This window comes from Camelina sativa, chromosome 11 (genome assembly GCF_000633955.1).
Source record: "Camelina sativa cultivar DH55 chromosome 11, Cs, whole genome shotgun sequence".
NCBI lineage: Eukaryota > Viridiplantae > Streptophyta > Magnoliopsida > Brassicales > Brassicaceae > Camelina > Camelina sativa.
The window spans coordinates 19,908,839-19,925,675 of record NC_025695.1 but is presented as its reverse complement, the minus strand read 5'-3'; the positions used below and the strand labels follow the sequence as shown (position 1 = coordinate 19,925,675).

The window sequence follows — 16,837 nt, the reverse complement described above, 5'->3', positions numbered from 1 at the left end:
AGTCGTCACATGGAAATTGCATCGCAATGTACGTTATATAACTTACATGAAAACGGAGGAATCCGAAATTCCGAATGATACATACGAGACAATACACGTGCGACCTTTAATGACATTGGTCTCACTGATTTTAAGCCATTCAAAACCTGATTTTGCGACGATGCACACACGTTTTTGCAAATTCCGATTTTAGTAAACGTTGTTGAGTACAATTCTTGTTTAAGCGTTGACTACCTTCTCACAGTATGTAAGTATAAGTAGTAAATGCTTTCATACCAATTTTTTTATATATTTTTATTAAATTTTCTATACGAAGCTAACTTTAAGGAATAAAAAAGTGGTACTTATAATTGTAAAATAACCAAACTTGACGGAAAGCAAATTAATTTTCAGACAAAAATAAGGTATTATAACACTAATGTATATGATGGATGACTCAACACTTTACTTATTATTTGATTTTTTTTTTTCTTTTTAATTTTTATAAAGAAAGAGCTTAGCTTTAGACCACTGTTCTTGAAAGATGAACAAGAAACCCAAGATTTTGAGCTCCGTAAGTTTTTTTCCTCGCTCTTTGTTCTTTTCTTCTTGTCTTGTTCCATTACAATACCTTAGTTAAGTTCTTTTGTTTATTTCTTCCCATTTTGTCATTTCTGGGTTTCAAGGGTTTTCGAAGTAAATCAAAAAAAAAAAGTTATGAAATTTTAAGTCTTTTATTTTCTTTCTATGTTAGTGTTCTACTTGTATAAATCATTATGGGAAGCCGAACAGAATTTGTTTGGGTTGTCTAATTCGCAAATCCGTAGCTCTGCAATGTCTGTTGTATTCAGACAGTTATTAGTTTTATAGTCTTCTTTCACAATCTTGAATCTTTATTGCTATTGAATGAGATCATACTACTTGTGGTGATATAATAAATACTAGTGATTGCAGATTGAGGTACTTGTGGTTTGAGTTTAATTGTGTGTTATGGATCTTCTTATTTCGTTTTCTTTTTCAGGTATCATTAAGTATGAATCACAAACGAAAGGGCTCGTCTCTTCGTCGCTTGTTCTCTTTAGTGTTTTTTCTTGCAATGGTCTTCCTTTTAGGGAATGCATTTATTACAGTAGACTATAAAGAGGTATTATTTTCTTCTTAGACTGCAATTATTCTTTGCATTATATTGAATCTGAATTATGTTACAGAACAGTTTAAGTATGATAATTTTGACAGGGAATTGCGGGATGGAGTTCGATTTTTAGACTAAATCTTGCAAAACTGCAGATGTGCAAGGTCTGTTGCTTAAAAAGTTGCTCAGTTTCTATGCTTAAAAACTAAGTACCACTGTCTATCTGAATACAGTAATGACATGTTTTTTTTTTTAATGTTCAATTAGACACAACTCAGGCCTCCTGGTAGCGAGACGTTACCGAGAGGCATTGTTGCAAGTACATCTGATTTGGAAATGCGACCATTATGGGGAGCAAAGCGCAATAAGGTATTTACCTGTTTGCCAACGGTTCCCGAGTTTCTCTTCTCTGCAGTCATTTTTAATTACGTCTACATGCATTTTCTGTTTCTATGTGTTCAGAAACCAAAGCCCAACTTATTAGCTATGGCAGCCGGAATAAAACAGAAGGAAAGTGTTAACAAGATTGTCAAGAAGGTAAACCTCGGACAATGCCTTTTCGTTTCTCGGTAATGAAACAGTTTTGATGTGATATTTCTTTCTTTTTATCCACTTGTGGCAGTTTTCATCAAGTGAGTTCGTTGTGATGCTGTTTCATTATGATGGCGCCGTGGATGAATGGAAGGAGTTCGAGTGGAGTGAAACTGCTATTCATATTTCTGTAGTAAACCAAACCAAATGGTAAAAACTGCTTTTTGATTTATAGCATTCGGCTTGTACAGTTTATATATGTTTATGACTCTTTTTAGGTGGTTCGCTAAGCGTTTTCTTCACCCGGATATTGTCTCAACATATTCCTATATATTTCTATGGGATGAAGATCTTGGTGTTGACCATTTTGATGCTAGGAGGTAAAAATGCTATGCAAAGAATATAAAAAGTTGTTTCTCATTTGATAAATGATGTAAAACTTATATTTGTTGTATCTAATGCAATTGCAAAATGTCAGGTATGTTTCAATTATTAAAGAAGAAGGGCTTGAAATATCACAGCCTGCTCTTGATCCCAATTTCTCTGAAGTGCATCACCAACTTACCTCCCGGGACAGCAAATCAAGAGTACATAGGTACTTCTCTCATGTTCCAATAGAAATTATTTAGCAAAGAGTAGAAAAAGATTGGAAGAATGACATAATGAATCTTATTGCAATGTTTTGGTGTTAACCAGGAGAACATACAAAGTCATTGGTCGGGCTAGGTGCAACGAGAATAGCACTTCACCTCCTTGCACGGGGTAAAAAATAACTAAATCTCCATGTCCTTCTTCAGTGGAACCTTTACCATTGTAATTTATAGTATTTATTCAGAAAACTCATTAAGAAACTCTCTACCTACAGATTTGTTGAAATGATGGCTCCTGTGTTTTCCAGAGCAGCCTGGAGGTGTACATGGCATATGATTCAGGTATTGCACAAGTTTGAACTAATTATGTCACAGACCAATGAAGACCATCAACATCTAGATACTTGACTTTGTTTTATTGATGCTTTATATTCTTTTACAGAATGACTTAAACCACGGATGGGGTATAGATTTTCAGCTTGGATATTGCGCACAGGTAAATTGTGACTGAGCCAACCCAATACGCACCCTTGTTATTTGTTGGTTTTGTTTTTCTCTCAGTATTGTCTTGTTGCTTTGAATAGGGTGATCGAACCAAAAATATCGGCATTGTTGATTCTGATTATATACTTCATATGGGTCTTCCTACATTAGGAGGTTCAGCTGAAAACAAGACCAAGACTCAGCATGATTCAGACATATCTGTATGCAGTTATTTACTATAAGTTGCTCTCTTCTTTTTGCCCTTTAAGATATTCAGAACATTGTCTTATATTACTGTTATCATGCAGAAACCATCATCAACATCATCTGGTAGATCTGAGGTAAGTTTATAACCAGTTTGGTATTTTAAAAGATGATATCAGTTGTCTAATCTTAATATCCATAGAGTGCTTTGTATGACTTAAAACTCTCTGTTCACATAATGTTCGTTACCTTACCTATATAGGTTCGGAAACAGACTTACGCCGAATTAGAGACTTTTAAACATAGATGGAAGAATGCTGTGAAGAATGATGAGTGCTGGATAGACCGATTCCAACCATGAGATATGGTACACATTTATATACATATAGAAGCACATAAACACCATGAAGACCCCAAGGAAGGAGTGATGATTACCAGACATATCAGTGATGTACTGAATTTAACCAAATTACTGAAGGTATACATGTAGCTCAAAGTTAAATTCTTTTATAGGAGGTTACAAATTTGTACTATATCTCACTTTATAGAGCCTCAAAGTTTAGCACAAAAATCTTACTGGTGAGTTATATGTACCACTGGAACTACAGAAGGTTTTGAATAAAGTTGAGTTTTTACAAATGGTTTGTTCATGACTGTTTTAAGTTTTCTCAATCTTCTTGCGGAGTAGCTCGAGTTAGAATAGAGCAGATTTGCTTATGATTCTTGAGATTATTCGTCCAAGTTCCTCTCCACAATCTTCTTGTACGTGATGGCCAGCCTGATAAGGGGAAAATATCAGTTCCAGTTAGTTTTGTTTTTTAGCAATGTCTCAACAGATATATAAAGGAAATAGCTGCCTAGCTGGTACTACATTTGGCATTTCAACGAGGTTGTGTCCTGAACTCTTGCAGAACTCTTCAACTCCCTCATAGCTTAGCCACCTGTCTCGTTGTCCCCAGCACACGGTGGTTGGGATTTTCCAGCTTTTATCCATCAGTGATGTCCTCATCTCTTCTGCATATTTCTGTCAGGTAAAAGTTTCAATGAAATGCCAATCTTTCTCTGACAATATATCTAATAAGATGAATGGGGAAAGGAAGGCTTTATTAAAGAACCTTAAGCTCCTTCTTCATGGCCCTGCTGATGGCGTTAAGGGCAAAACCAGAAGAACCTGAGGTGAGATAAGGTCTTCGGTAAACCATTGCATCGTCTTCTTTCATTTTGTAAGGACCGCAGCTTGTCAAAGGCTTGTCACTTGCTCTTAGAGGGTCCTATTACTTTAATAAATCAGGAATTTGTTGTACAGAACATTTGCAGAAGCAAACTTTGATGAAACCAACCTGAGAGAATATCTCCCCGAGCAAAAAGTTGCTGAATACAGACAAGGTTGATGGAAGTTTAGCATGTTCGGGTGTGAGCTGAAACCGCATATACAAGTTCTAAGTTAGTTTTAATAAAGAGAAGAAAACGTGGTAGTATGTTCCTCTCTTACAGGAGGGTTCAAGAGTATGAGATTCTTGATCTTGTCAGGTCGGGTTCTAGCATATTTTACAACAGCAGTTGAGAAGTATCCCTGACAAGAAGTGAAACACATGACAAAATAATATTGCTACTTCAGTGAGAAATGAAGTAGTGATGCTACTACTACCTACCTGCACCACAAGTGACACCTTACTGGTAGTTACTTCATCAATGAATGACTCAAGCGACGAAACAAACTCTGCAAAAGCCACAGATCACTCTGATAAATCTTGAAACTCTCTCGGTTTCTTGATCGGATAAGCGGGGTTTAATATCATGTTACCGTCCATTGAATAGTTGAATCCATATCCAGCCTGAGGCTTATCAGAAAATCCAAATCCTATTATGCAAACAAAAAAACATCAGCAAATGGGTTCTATAACAAAGAAAGAAAGAAAACTCAAGAAAAGTAGTCACCTAGCCAATCGAAAGCAATGGCGCGGTAGTTCTTTGAAAGCACAGGAAGAGTTTTCCGGTAAGAGTAAGCCTAGTCACACAAAAAAAAAAAACATCCTCAAAAAATATGTAAGAAGATGATGTGTTTGAAGGGAATACTATATTATATTACCTGAGAAGGGAATCCATGGATGAGTATAACAGGAGGACTATCTACACTTCCGGATTCTACACAAAACCATCTATGGAAACACACAGAATCATAGACGCCCTAAAGCCATTACTGTAAAGATAAAAGACTAAAAAACTTTTTTCAGTACTCTCAAAGTGTGTTTTTACCGGAAAAGGTCTTTTGAAGCTTGAGAGCTAGCTCCCATTGTTAATCCGAAAATCGGATCTTTTGCTTCTACACCTGATCCACCAACTCTATGAGCTTTAACCTGAAAACTTGCAGAGTCAAAATGTTCAATCAAAAGCTATGTATGTATTATAGCAAAGTAGATGGATCCTCTTTTATTTCCCTCTACCCATTTGCCTTGCTTGAGCCACTCATCTGATGGACTCGGTTGATCTGAATACTTCCCTCCACTGAAAGAGAAACCATCTCCAACAGAAACAGGAGCATCAATGAGATAATCCTGTTGCAAGAAGAAGAAGAAGAAGAAGAAACCATTCAATTATAGCTCTTTATTGTAAACACTGATAATTCTGATTTATAGGAAGAGAGAAAATACATCTTTGTCATTGGATTTGCAGATGAAGCTGTGATGATATTTTGAAGAAGAGTGTCTGGGAAAGAGATATGAGGAAGGTGATGCAGAGGATGAGGTTAGACGTGATCGGAGATGATGAGTGTAGAAAAAGTTAGGGTTCTGAATATGAACAGCCATTTTTTAGCTTTCTTTGGTACGGATGAGAATTAGAGAGAGAAGAGAGAGAGAGAGTGCAAATTGGTGGTTTAAACCGGTTGCTTCGCGGCAGGAGTCAGATAAGGCTTTATGTGGTTGACTGGCTTCCTCGTTTTGCCGTGACGGAGGATTCAAAGATTTTTCTTCAAAAAAGTTAAAACAGTTTTTTTCTCTCACTAATGTCAGCAAAACGCTGCGTTTTAATGCTTGATCCCATATTCCAAAACATAAAATAAAAAAAGGTCAACAGATCAGAGTCACAATGTTGGGCATAGTTTTTCAGGGACAACTATTTTTGCCTAATAATTTTCCCCAAATTTTTTCATCTTTACCATTTTTTTTACTATTTTTCCAGTTAGAAAATGTTATTAGATTCTAATTTATAAAAAATTGTGAAGACGTCAACAAAAGGCGTATTTTTTTGTTAATCCTTTTGTTAGTCGCTAGACTAGCGATACCGACAACAAAATAATAAAAGGCCCATTAAAAGTCCACCTACTGTCTTCTCCATTGTAATTGTCAGATGAAGTTTTTTTTTACAAATTTTAGAGATGTAACGACAGAAATAAAATCTCTCATAGTCGCTGCATATTTCAGCGTCAAATCTCATAGCAGTACTTGCCATCAATTTGGTCGATGAGTATCGCTGGAATCGTTTTTCTGCCATTAAAACAATGTAATTTTGTTGTCGCTGTCACCATTTCTATGATTGGAAAAAGAACACGCCCAAAATCATCAAAAGTGAATAAGTTTTGTTGATTTGTTTTCTAAAATATTATAAAATGCTCCAAACAATCTTTGTATTTCTGTGATATTTTCATGACTTTATTTTGTGAAGAAAATGTATAAAATTATGAACCAATAACATAGTAATTGAATTCATTAACGATCCTAATTTTTTTTTTAATTGAATAACACAAAACTATTAATGATTTTGTAAAAGTCTGAATCTATAACCCAGATTTGTTAAGATTTTAAATGAATTTTTATAAATCACAGACTAATAACATTAAATTTTAGTAGAGTTTAACAAAATCTTAATCTAATAACAACATATTCTACATAACATTTAAAATCTTTAAAACTTTATTCAAATCTCAAACCAATAACCCGCACTTAAAAAACTAAAAATTTGGAGAATGTTTTTTCATAAAATACATTCTTAGTAACAAAAACTATACCATACAAGAAAATGAAACCAAATCAACCCAAATATTATGTGTAAAATTGTGTGTTTTAAATATAAAAAATAGCAAAATTTAAATTAATTTTAAAGAAATGGCAAAATCTAAAATGCCACTAAACAAGTCTTTATCTCATAGCTAACTCTAGTTTTTAATCATTGGGTCAGCCTTTGTATAAAATCTAGTAAAGTGGTGTCTATTATCTAGTCACAAGAAAAAAAAATGATGTGAATCAATTACAACAAAATCAATATTTCACAAATTTCTTATGGATTTAGGACTGAAATTTAGCAGTTCTATTTACTTACAAGTACATTTTTGCCTTAATATTCTTTTTTGGTTTGTGTTTGTCAAACCTAAACGAAAAACAATGGATCTGATGGTGTTGACGATGAGATCAAATGATGTTTGTGATTGGAGTCCTTGGGTTCAGTAGATATTATGTCCTTATGGTTTAGTTTCTTTTATTTAAAAAGCAATTAATTGAAATCATTGAACTCATTGGATCAGAGATGGTGTTGGTGATTGATGTTTCAAAGGCGAAGGAGTTGTGTTTCGACTTTTGAGTGACAGAGATAATGTTGATGGTTAGAAGCAAGGATTATGGCCGAGAAAGCGAGGATAGTGGTTGGGAGAGGAAGCAAAGGTTTTGGTCTAAAGAAGAAAAAGGTTGTGATCGGTAGAAGAATGAAGGAGAAGCTATAAAAGGCAAGAGCATAACAGTCATGTTCCATATCCTAAAAATGTCTAAAATCATAAAGCAGGAAAATAGTTCCCAATTTACAAGTTTGGCCCATAAAACTCTAAATCAATAATTAATCGCAATGAAAGATTGAATTCCTATTTTCAAGAGGACTAGTGTAACGACATCTAACCCTTGACAATATGAGAAAAATCAGACATGAAAATCATACCATACTAAAGAGTAAAACACAAGTAGATATTGAATTTTGAGCATCGACAATAACAAGAAATATAAGGAAACAAACACTTTATTGAATCAGGTCAATAATCTTGGCATGATAAACTTTCAATATCAACTATAATTTCGAAGATTATAATATTATAGCTTCTGTTATAAATATTTGAAAATTCAACAACTAGGAAAAGGTATATCACTGAAATAACCCGACCCGTTTTTTTTTAATAATCTAATATCTAGTGATCCCATACTCAATAGCAACCTACCCCAATCATCAACAACAACAGATAACAAATAAATCAACTCTAATAATCAATAACCAGCAAAGAAATAACATAACATCAATTCCAACAATAATCCAAAACATAACCAATAATGAAACCAACATTCCTAACATCCATTCTAGACCACTAAGTTCCACTCTAACATCCTAACAAAGACATAAAGCAAACAACCAAGCCTCTAGAACATCCTCCTCTTCATAGCCTTGAACCCATGATCACACTTTGCCTTTACCTGCGCCACAACACAAAAAAGAGGCGTAAGTATTACCAGAAATTCTTAGTGAGACAATCCTTTTATCTACTGGGCTATACACACAAGCAATAAGATCTTTCATGCTATAAACAACAACAATAAAACAAACTAGGAAACATGCACAAAGCAACACGACATAAACCGGTCCATGTAGAAGGGTGTCGACCGTCACTGGTCATCTGGTGTTGACCGACGCTCGCTAAGTCCCCGAGCCGTCCTCGCGTTGGTGTCGACAGACACCGATGCCGAGCAGCGATTTCCTTCGAACAGAACCTCTGAATCTCGCCTCCAAGCTTATCCTTTTCGTCCCACACGATCCCATAAACGAATCCAAGCCTCAGGAGCTACGAAAAACTCACAAACAACCAAAGAAACAACTACACAACACACAAAATCACAGAAACATAGATCTTAGTTTAGATAACCCATGGTCATGCACTCACCTTTGTCAATCAATGAGAAAATCGACAACCCACGACCAGAAAGCCCCACAACAAGCACTTTTCACGTCCTTAGCCTTAGACCTCACTCCCCAAGCACATATGTCTCAAAAACAAGCAAGGAACCTTACAAGAACTCACTGAAAGGTTCTCTCTGCAACAAAACGGGTGAAGAAGAAAGAAGAAGTCGACTTTTCCCATTTATAGTCGAGTTTAGGGCTTCCCCTAACCAACCACGCAAACCATAGAATTAAAATCGAACCGATTTGACCAACTGCGCACGGTGTTGACCAACACCACAAGCAGTCGACCAACACCACAAGCAGTGTCGATCGACACCCCTACCAAAAACCCAATTTTTGGTTCGCGGGTGTTACAATTCTCCCCCACCAACATAGATTCGTCCTCAAATCTAGCACTAAACCAATAGCCAAGGATCTCCCGTGCCACCAACACTATGTCCCACACATCTGAAAGACCCTGACCCGGACGTCCCAGCGTCCGCGGTCACGGCTTCCATTCGGCCCCATTCCCGGCCGAATATCCATTGATTCGGTCACTCAGCTTTGGCTCGTGGCCTTGCTTCGTGAACCCCCTTTACGCAGCGCAATATAAATTTACCCTTGACCCATCCCTTTGTGCTTAGCCATACAACCAACCAACCCCATAGGCTTGCACACATTAGGGATGGGGACATATAGTCCCTTCGGTTCACAGTGAACGGTTACTCTATCGTCTTCCCGAACCACTCGTGTTCCTGAAGCTTGGCATCGGACGTGCCATTAGTTGACCCATCAGTCATACCATTGAACGCCGTCGACTTGTCGGTCTTGGTATCAGAGCCAGGTCCGATCGAACATTCCGACCCCATAATCGAATCGCCGATTAACAACAGACCCATGCCGATACTTCCGACGAACTTGTTGACCACCCGACCGATCAATCCAACCTATGGCTCGTATCGTCGATCCTTTGATCACCCGATCCGACTAGCGATTGAATCACCGATCAACCCTCGATCGATCCATCCATAGACGCAGATCGTCGATGACCTTTCGATCGGTCCGACGCTATGATTGAACTGTCGATCATCCTGCGATCAGTTCGACTATATTTCCGAACCACCGCTTATCCTTCGATCGGTTCGGCCCGATTGCCGACCCGTCGCTCATCTCATCGTACCTTCAATAGAGAGGTAGCATGCACATCAGTTTGGACGAATATACTCGCCGAGCCGCACCCCCTTTTCTTCTTAGGCTTAGATGGACGATGGATGGATGATGGTGTGTTGAAATGAAGGTCTTGCCATCTATTTATAGTGTCCTGGCCTAAGTCTAGGCCACAAAAGGCACCTGTCCGTCTAGGCCCTTCATTCATGCACGTTCAGACGTGCCTGTCCGGCCGTGCCTGTTCGGCCATGCCCGTTCAGTCATACCTGTTTGGTCATGCAGTCCCATGACCGTCCACGAGCTCCCCAGCTGGCCCGCACACTTTCCACCACTGTCCAGCTGGTCGAGCTTCGTCGAGCTGACGCTAGCTGGTCGAGCTGACGTTAGCTGGACGCTAGCTAGACGAGCTGACACTAGCTGGCCGAGCTGTCCACAGCTGGCCGAGAGCTTTTCGCAGCTGGTCGAGAGCTGTCTGCAGCTGTCCGCAGCTGTCTGCAGCTGAACTAACTTGTTCATCGAGCTTGTTCAGCTCGTATTCCAGCTATTTAAGCTAGTCTCTTGGCCTTTTAAGCTCATTTAGCTCTTGTTTTTTCTTAAAACAAACTGTCCCCCTTTACGATCGCAGGACGCGGGCGTTACAAGTCTGCCCCCCTTAAAATGAATTCGTCCTCGAATTCGGTGGGTGTAGAGATTCCCGACCTTGGTCCAGTTGAGACTTTATCTATTCCCGATCATGCTCTTTTTGGGACTTGGTCATTTTTCCTTGATCTACGTCTTTCCCGACGCAATCTTTTCCCTTGATCTTGGACAATCTCCGAATAGATCAAGTCTTTTCCCGTCCTAGTTCCATCCCGACTAGGACAATTTTTTAACGATGGTCCTCCCCGGACTCGATCGTCATTCCTGACCATTGGTCGATCCTTTGCCGACCTTTGGTCGTTATTTCTTTCGACTTTTGGTCGACACTTCAAGACCCTTAGTCCTTCCCGGACGCGGTCGTAATTCCAGACCTTTTGGTCATCACTTCCCGACCTTTAGGTCGATATATCCCGACCCTTTGGTCGATGTGCTATGTGTTCGACGTTTTTGAACAATCGCTCGATTCACGAGCGCATCTTGGCAAACACATTCCCGACTAACTATGAGGACTAACATCCTCCGACTAACTATGAGGACTCAATCCGGCCAATAACCCACGTCTCTGACATTATATGCTCTCAACTCATGCATCTCCCTCGCTCTCAGGTATCAACCTTCGAGTTTTACCGGCTTGCCATCGGGCCTTAGCCCTCCAGCTATGGTATCAGGAAGTCAAATCTTGCTCTCGGGCTATCACCCTACAGCGTGCCTTCGGATTGTCACCCAAAGTTGATATACCACTTATACCCTCAGGCCACGAAGTCCCATGAGATAACGGTACACAAGAAAATAACCGTCCCCTCATGAGTTGTTCGAGATCTCATATCCTAGAACAATAATTCTAAGTTCGACCGAGTACCACGCTAACCAGATCTATCTCTATGGCTCTCGCAGGAACATCGCAATGTCCTACGGCCAACACTCGCCACTAAGGCTACCAAGACGTCACAAGGACCCTAAACATGTTACAAAGACTCCAAACACGTCACGAAGACCACACAAACGTCCCGCAAGACCGCCACTAAGGCCACAAAAATGTCCTAAAAGGACTGCCACTAAGGCCACAAACGTCAACGGGACCGCCACCATGGTATCCGGCGTCACTAAGACCACCACCAAGATATCCGGCGTCACCAAGACCACTACCCCTGACCGGCGTCACCAAGACCACCGTCAAGTACAAAACGGCACAAAGACATACTACCACTGACAAGCGTTACCAAGATCTCTGTCACCAAGACCACTGTCAGGGTACAAAACATCAATAAGACTCCTATCAAGCACAAGCGTCACCAAGACCACTAAGTGCCATGATACTAAACATCACAAAGACTGCCATCCAGGCACACATCCCGCATAATCATCACGAAGATTACCACACTTTCCACAAAATCTTCCATTTTTAGAAACTTTTTAATTATGGAAACCTCTTTTTTATGGAAACTTTCTATTTATGAAAACTTTCTATTTATGGAAACATCTAATTATAGAAACCTGAGCTATTTCTCTCTTTCCATGACAACACCAGTCAAAATAAAGAAATACTCATCTTATTAATCTTAAAATGTCATAATCGTTACAAGCTCAAAGAAAATACGTAAGAAAAATAAAATACAACAATACCGAGCTTACGACCCGCATGTCGAGCACCACCTCATCTTGGTACTTAGTCGCACAACCAACCACCCCTAAGCGACCAGGTATCAAGAGAGATGGGCTGGAATACTCTGTCCGCTCCAGCCACGGTCTTGAACCATCACGACACTGGGACCAATGTGTTAGGCAAGCTCAAGCCTCGACCTGCTTCTCGAACTACTTCTTGAACCTTGCCTTCATCCTCGTCTTTGGCTCCCAAGTCTCCTCTAACACACCATCACAGTCCCACTGGACTCTCATCAAAGGAATCTTTTTTCCGCCGAAGTTCCTTGATCCGCCTCTCGAGTATCCTCACTGGTCTCACCTCAAAAGTCATGTTGGGCTGATGATCTGCAGGAATCTTAGCCAACACCTCGTCATCCTTGTGAACACACTTTCTCAGCATCGACACATGGAAGACCTTGTGGAACGCATGCATAACCTCAGGCAACTCCAACCTGTATGCAACCAGTCCCACCCGCTACACAATCCTGAAAGGACCCATGTACCTCAGACTCAACTTAGTCTCTATCAATGACCTGTTCGGACCCCACAACATGGCCATCTTGAGGTACATTCTATCATCAACTTGAAACTCAATGTCCTTTCTCCTCTGATCAGCATAACTCCTCTGCCGATCCTGAGCCTTCCTCATGTTCAGCTTGAGCACCCGGATCTTCTCTCTTGTCTCCTGAATACTTTACTCACCTGAGTCCAGCATAGAGGTGTGCGATATGGCCTCCAAGAGACTGCCTCATAAGGAGCCATACCAATACTCGCCTAACAGCTGTTGTTATAAGAAAACTCTACCATGTTCAGGTGATCGGCTCAGTGACCACCCCATCCAGCACACACATCCTCAACAAGTCCTCCAGAGTCTGAATCGTCCTCTCTAACTGCCCATTTGTCTGAGGATGGTAAATTATACTCATATGCACCTTAGTGCCCAACTCTGCCTGAAACTCTCTCCAGAACGCTAAAATGAACTTGGAATCCCTGTCTTACACTATGCTCACAGGCACACCATGCAACCTCACAATCTCCCTCACATATTTCTTATCCAAAGCTGCTGCTCCATCAGTCTTCTAAATGGCCAGAAAATGTGCAGAGTTGGTCAGACGATCCACAATCACCTAGATAGCATCCATAGTCCGCGACACAGGCAAACCAACCACAAAGTCCATCGTGATCATATCCCACTTCCACTCTGGAATGGGTAAACTCTGCAACAGGCCTCCCGGCACCTGAGCCTCAGCCTTCACTAGCTGGCATGTGTCACATCTCGATACCCAGTTTGCGACATCCCTCTTCATCACGACCCAATGATAATACCGTTTAAGGTCACATTACATCTTGGTCGCTCTAGGATGAACAGAGAACATGCTCGAATGAGCCTCTCAGAAATCTCCTGCCTCAAGCCCTCATCCTTGGGCACACAAACCTGACCATGCACCAGGATATTTCCATTAACAGATACCTGATACTCTGAACCCTCAGCCTTAGAGACGTTCACTAGCCCCACATCACATTCCTGAGCCAACCGCACTCTACCCAGAAGATCTGCTTTGTCAAATGCCTCCACTCCCAATGGCTCTTGTGAAATAGCACGTAACCTCAAAATACTAATCTCACTCACTAGAGACTCCATATCCTGCTCCTGAGCAGAAGCCGCCCGCTTCATGCTCAAAGCATCTGCTACCAAGTTAGCTTTACAAGGGTGGTAAGCTATATCCATATCATAGTCTGCCACCAAGTCCATCCACCGCCTCTGCCTTAAGTTCAACTTAGGCTGAGTGAAGATATACATCATGCTCTTATGATCTGTGAACTCTTGTACCTTTCCGCCATAAAGATAAGATCTACAAATCTTGAAAGAGAAAACTACAGCTGCCATCTCCAAGTCATGGACATGGTAGTTGCCCTCATGCTTTCGCAACTGCCGCGAAGCATAGGTAATAACCTTCCCCTCAGGCATCAGCACACACCCCAAACCAACTCTGGAAGCATCTATATACACCACATATGGCTTATCCTGCTCCGGCAAGGCCAATACTGGTGTACTCGTCAACATCTGCTTTAGGCTCTCAAAAGCGGTCTCGCACTCTGGCGACCACACAAAGGAAATATCCTTCCGAGTTAGCTTAGTCATCAGTTGTGCCATACACGCAAAACCTCTCACAAACTTCCTGTAGTACCCTGCCAACCCAAGAAAACTCCTGATCTTTGTGGCGTTCTGCGGTCTAGGCCAACCCCTGATGGCCTGAATCTTCTGTCGATCCATAGAAACTTCTGCTGCAGAAACAACATGACCCAAGAAACCCATCTCCCTCTACCAGAAACTACACTTGCCCATCTTAGTGGAATTTTTTTGCTCCTGCAACTTCTTCAGAACTGCCCTCAGGTGGATCTCATGCTCCTCAGGACTCTTGGAATACACTAGGATGTTATCAATGAAGATGATGACAAACTCATCAAGAAACTCCTAGAATTCGCTGTTCATCAACCTTTTAAACGCAGCTGGTGCATTGGTCAAACAAAAGGGCATCACCACAAACTCATAGTACCCATACCTCGTCCTGAAAGCTGTCTTCCAGACATCCAGCTCATTTATCGGAATCTGGTGGTAACTCGATGCCAAGTTAATCTTGGAGAACCAAGTAGCACCCCTCAACTGATCTAACAACTCATCAATCCGCGGTAGAGAGTACTTGTTTTTCACAGTGACTCGGTTCAGACCCCGATAATCTATACACAAGCGGAAAATTTCGTCCTTTTTCTTAACAAACAACACCGGCGCTCCCTATAGTGAAGTACTAGGATGAATGAATCCCTTGCCCAACAAATCCTCCAACTGCTTCTTCAGCTCCGCCATCTCTGTTGGAGCCATCCTGCAGGGTGCCATAAACAATGGAGTAGTCACTGATTCTAATTCAATCGTGAAGGGATAAGACCGAGATGGTGGTAACCCCTGCAACGACTGGAAAACATCCTCAAACTCCTAAACCACAAGGATCTCACCCACACAAACCTGCCCCACAGACTCCAGCATCGAAATTGTAGCCAAATACGCTTCCCGCCCCTTTCTGATCATCTTTTCTGCCTGCACAACTGAGATAACCAGACTCCCTGAAGTTAGCCTCACTCCCTCATAAAACCAACTCCTCGCTTCGGGCCTCTCAAACACAACTATACCCCGATGGAAATCCATATGTACTCTATACCGGTGCAACCATTCCATGCCCAAAATCACATCATACAGCTCCACAGGACTGATGACCAGATCTGCCAGCATCGACTCTCCGGCCACCTGTATATCCACATCTCTCGCCCGTCCATAAACTTGTATTATCCCACCTGCTGCACTCATGTCTGCACAGCCACCACAACCATCAGATGTAGCTTAGGACACGACGATCTGAGATGCCCCGCCTCCCTGCAATGGTAATACACACGAGTCGTCGGCGGTGTTGGCTGGTTGTCCCTCTGTGGATTTCTCGCTACCCTGTGTTCCAGACTCCCACTGTAGTGACCCTCACTAAGGGTAAAAATCAAAAATAAAAATTTTGGAGAAAAGACCCGGAAAAGACTTAGAAAGAAGGAGAAGAGAAAGAAGGAGAAGAGAAAATAAAGAAGAACGACCGAAAGAAGTCCAAAGAAATATCAACAGGTCGGAGAATGGCCAATGGCCGATGGTTAGGAGACTAGATCTATAAGAAGTCCTAAAAAGTAAGTAAGAAGAAGAATGGCCAAGTAAAAAATCAAAATAAGCCAAGGTACGATCGAGACTTCGTGTTCCGATCAAAAACCAGCATTTTCACGAGGAATTATAGACATGATGTACGCGGGTTGGAGACGGTACGAGCAAGATGGACATACGCGGGATAGAAATGGTACGAACAAGACATACGCGGGACGTACGTGGTACGTGCGTGGGATAGACACGATACTTATGCCAGACGTACGCCGGACAATCGAAAGAAAAAAAGACGTAGAAAAAAATCGGAAACTCTCCATTTAATCGCCCAAGATCAACGATTTATATAGGAAAGAGAAAAATTGTGGCTCAAGCAATTAGCTTCGCCATTTGTCACGCGAAGTGCTATTTGTTGGAGGAGAGTTGCCAAGTGTTGAAGAAGTGTGACACTTGTGCGGCGAGTGGGCTTCACGCAAGCCATGCAGCGCATGCAGCGCCAAGTATCTGGCGATTGCAATGCACGCGCGCCATGCAGCGCCAAGTATCACAAATTTTTTGCCATTTGTCCAGCGAGTTCAAAGGGAAGAAGAAGGCATGCAAGGCTATAAATATGAGCCTTCCTCCCTCATTTTCGTCATTCTCTGCTCAAAGAAAGAAACCACCAAAATTTCTCTAAGTGTTTGATTCCTCTAAGAAGAAGAGGCCAGAGCTTGGAACGCTGAAGGATCGCCGTCTGGACGCCGAAGGGACGCTGTCTGGAGGCTAAGGGAGCGCTGTCTGATCCATGGTGTTGTGAAGTCCAACTGTCAATCTTCTGCTGAATCACTGTGAGTCTGTGGTAGTTTGTCTGGGGTACTGCATGGACTCTAGGGT

At 41.2% G+C, this 16,837-nt stretch overlaps 3 protein-coding genes across 3 annotated transcripts in view; 2 read left to right on the top strand and 1 right to left on the bottom strand.

Annotated features, from left to right (window-relative positions):
• LOC104728147 overlaps window positions 1-150 on the top strand; it is a 4,053-nt gene extending 3,903 nt beyond the window's left edge. Inside the window, exon 5 of the mRNA XM_010447175.2 lies at window positions 136-150. Coding sequence (XP_010445477.1) covers window positions 136-150 — 15 coding nt within the window. The remainder of the gene's footprint in view (window positions 1-135) is intronic.
• On the top strand, window positions 468-3,558 carry LOC104723886. The gene is made up of 14 exons (XM_010442325.2): window positions 468-553; window positions 1,001-1,123; window positions 1,216-1,275; window positions 1,379-1,480; window positions 1,574-1,648; window positions 1,734-1,852; window positions 1,921-2,022; window positions 2,121-2,237; window positions 2,339-2,404; window positions 2,508-2,574; window positions 2,675-2,728; window positions 2,817-2,936; window positions 3,024-3,056; window positions 3,182-3,558. Exons 1-14 carry the CDS (start codon window positions 524-526, stop codon window positions 3,278-3,280), a joined length of 1,167 nt encoding a protein of 388 aa, XP_010440627.1. The 5' UTR covers window positions 468-523; the 3' UTR covers window positions 3,281-3,558.
• Window positions 3,444-5,791, bottom strand: LOC104723887 (haloalkane dehalogenase 2). Its single transcript, XM_010442326.2, has 12 exons — window positions 5,571-5,791; window positions 5,364-5,474; window positions 5,176-5,276; window positions 5,009-5,078; window positions 4,858-4,927; window positions 4,724-4,780; window positions 4,572-4,639; window positions 4,412-4,492; window positions 4,260-4,337; window positions 4,035-4,190; window positions 3,791-3,943; window positions 3,444-3,697 (listed from the first exon to the last, which is right to left on the bottom strand). Exons 1-12 carry the CDS (start codon window positions 5,724-5,726, stop codon window positions 3,614-3,616), a joined length of 1,185 nt encoding a protein of 394 aa, XP_010440628.1. The 5' UTR covers window positions 5,727-5,791; the 3' UTR covers window positions 3,444-3,613.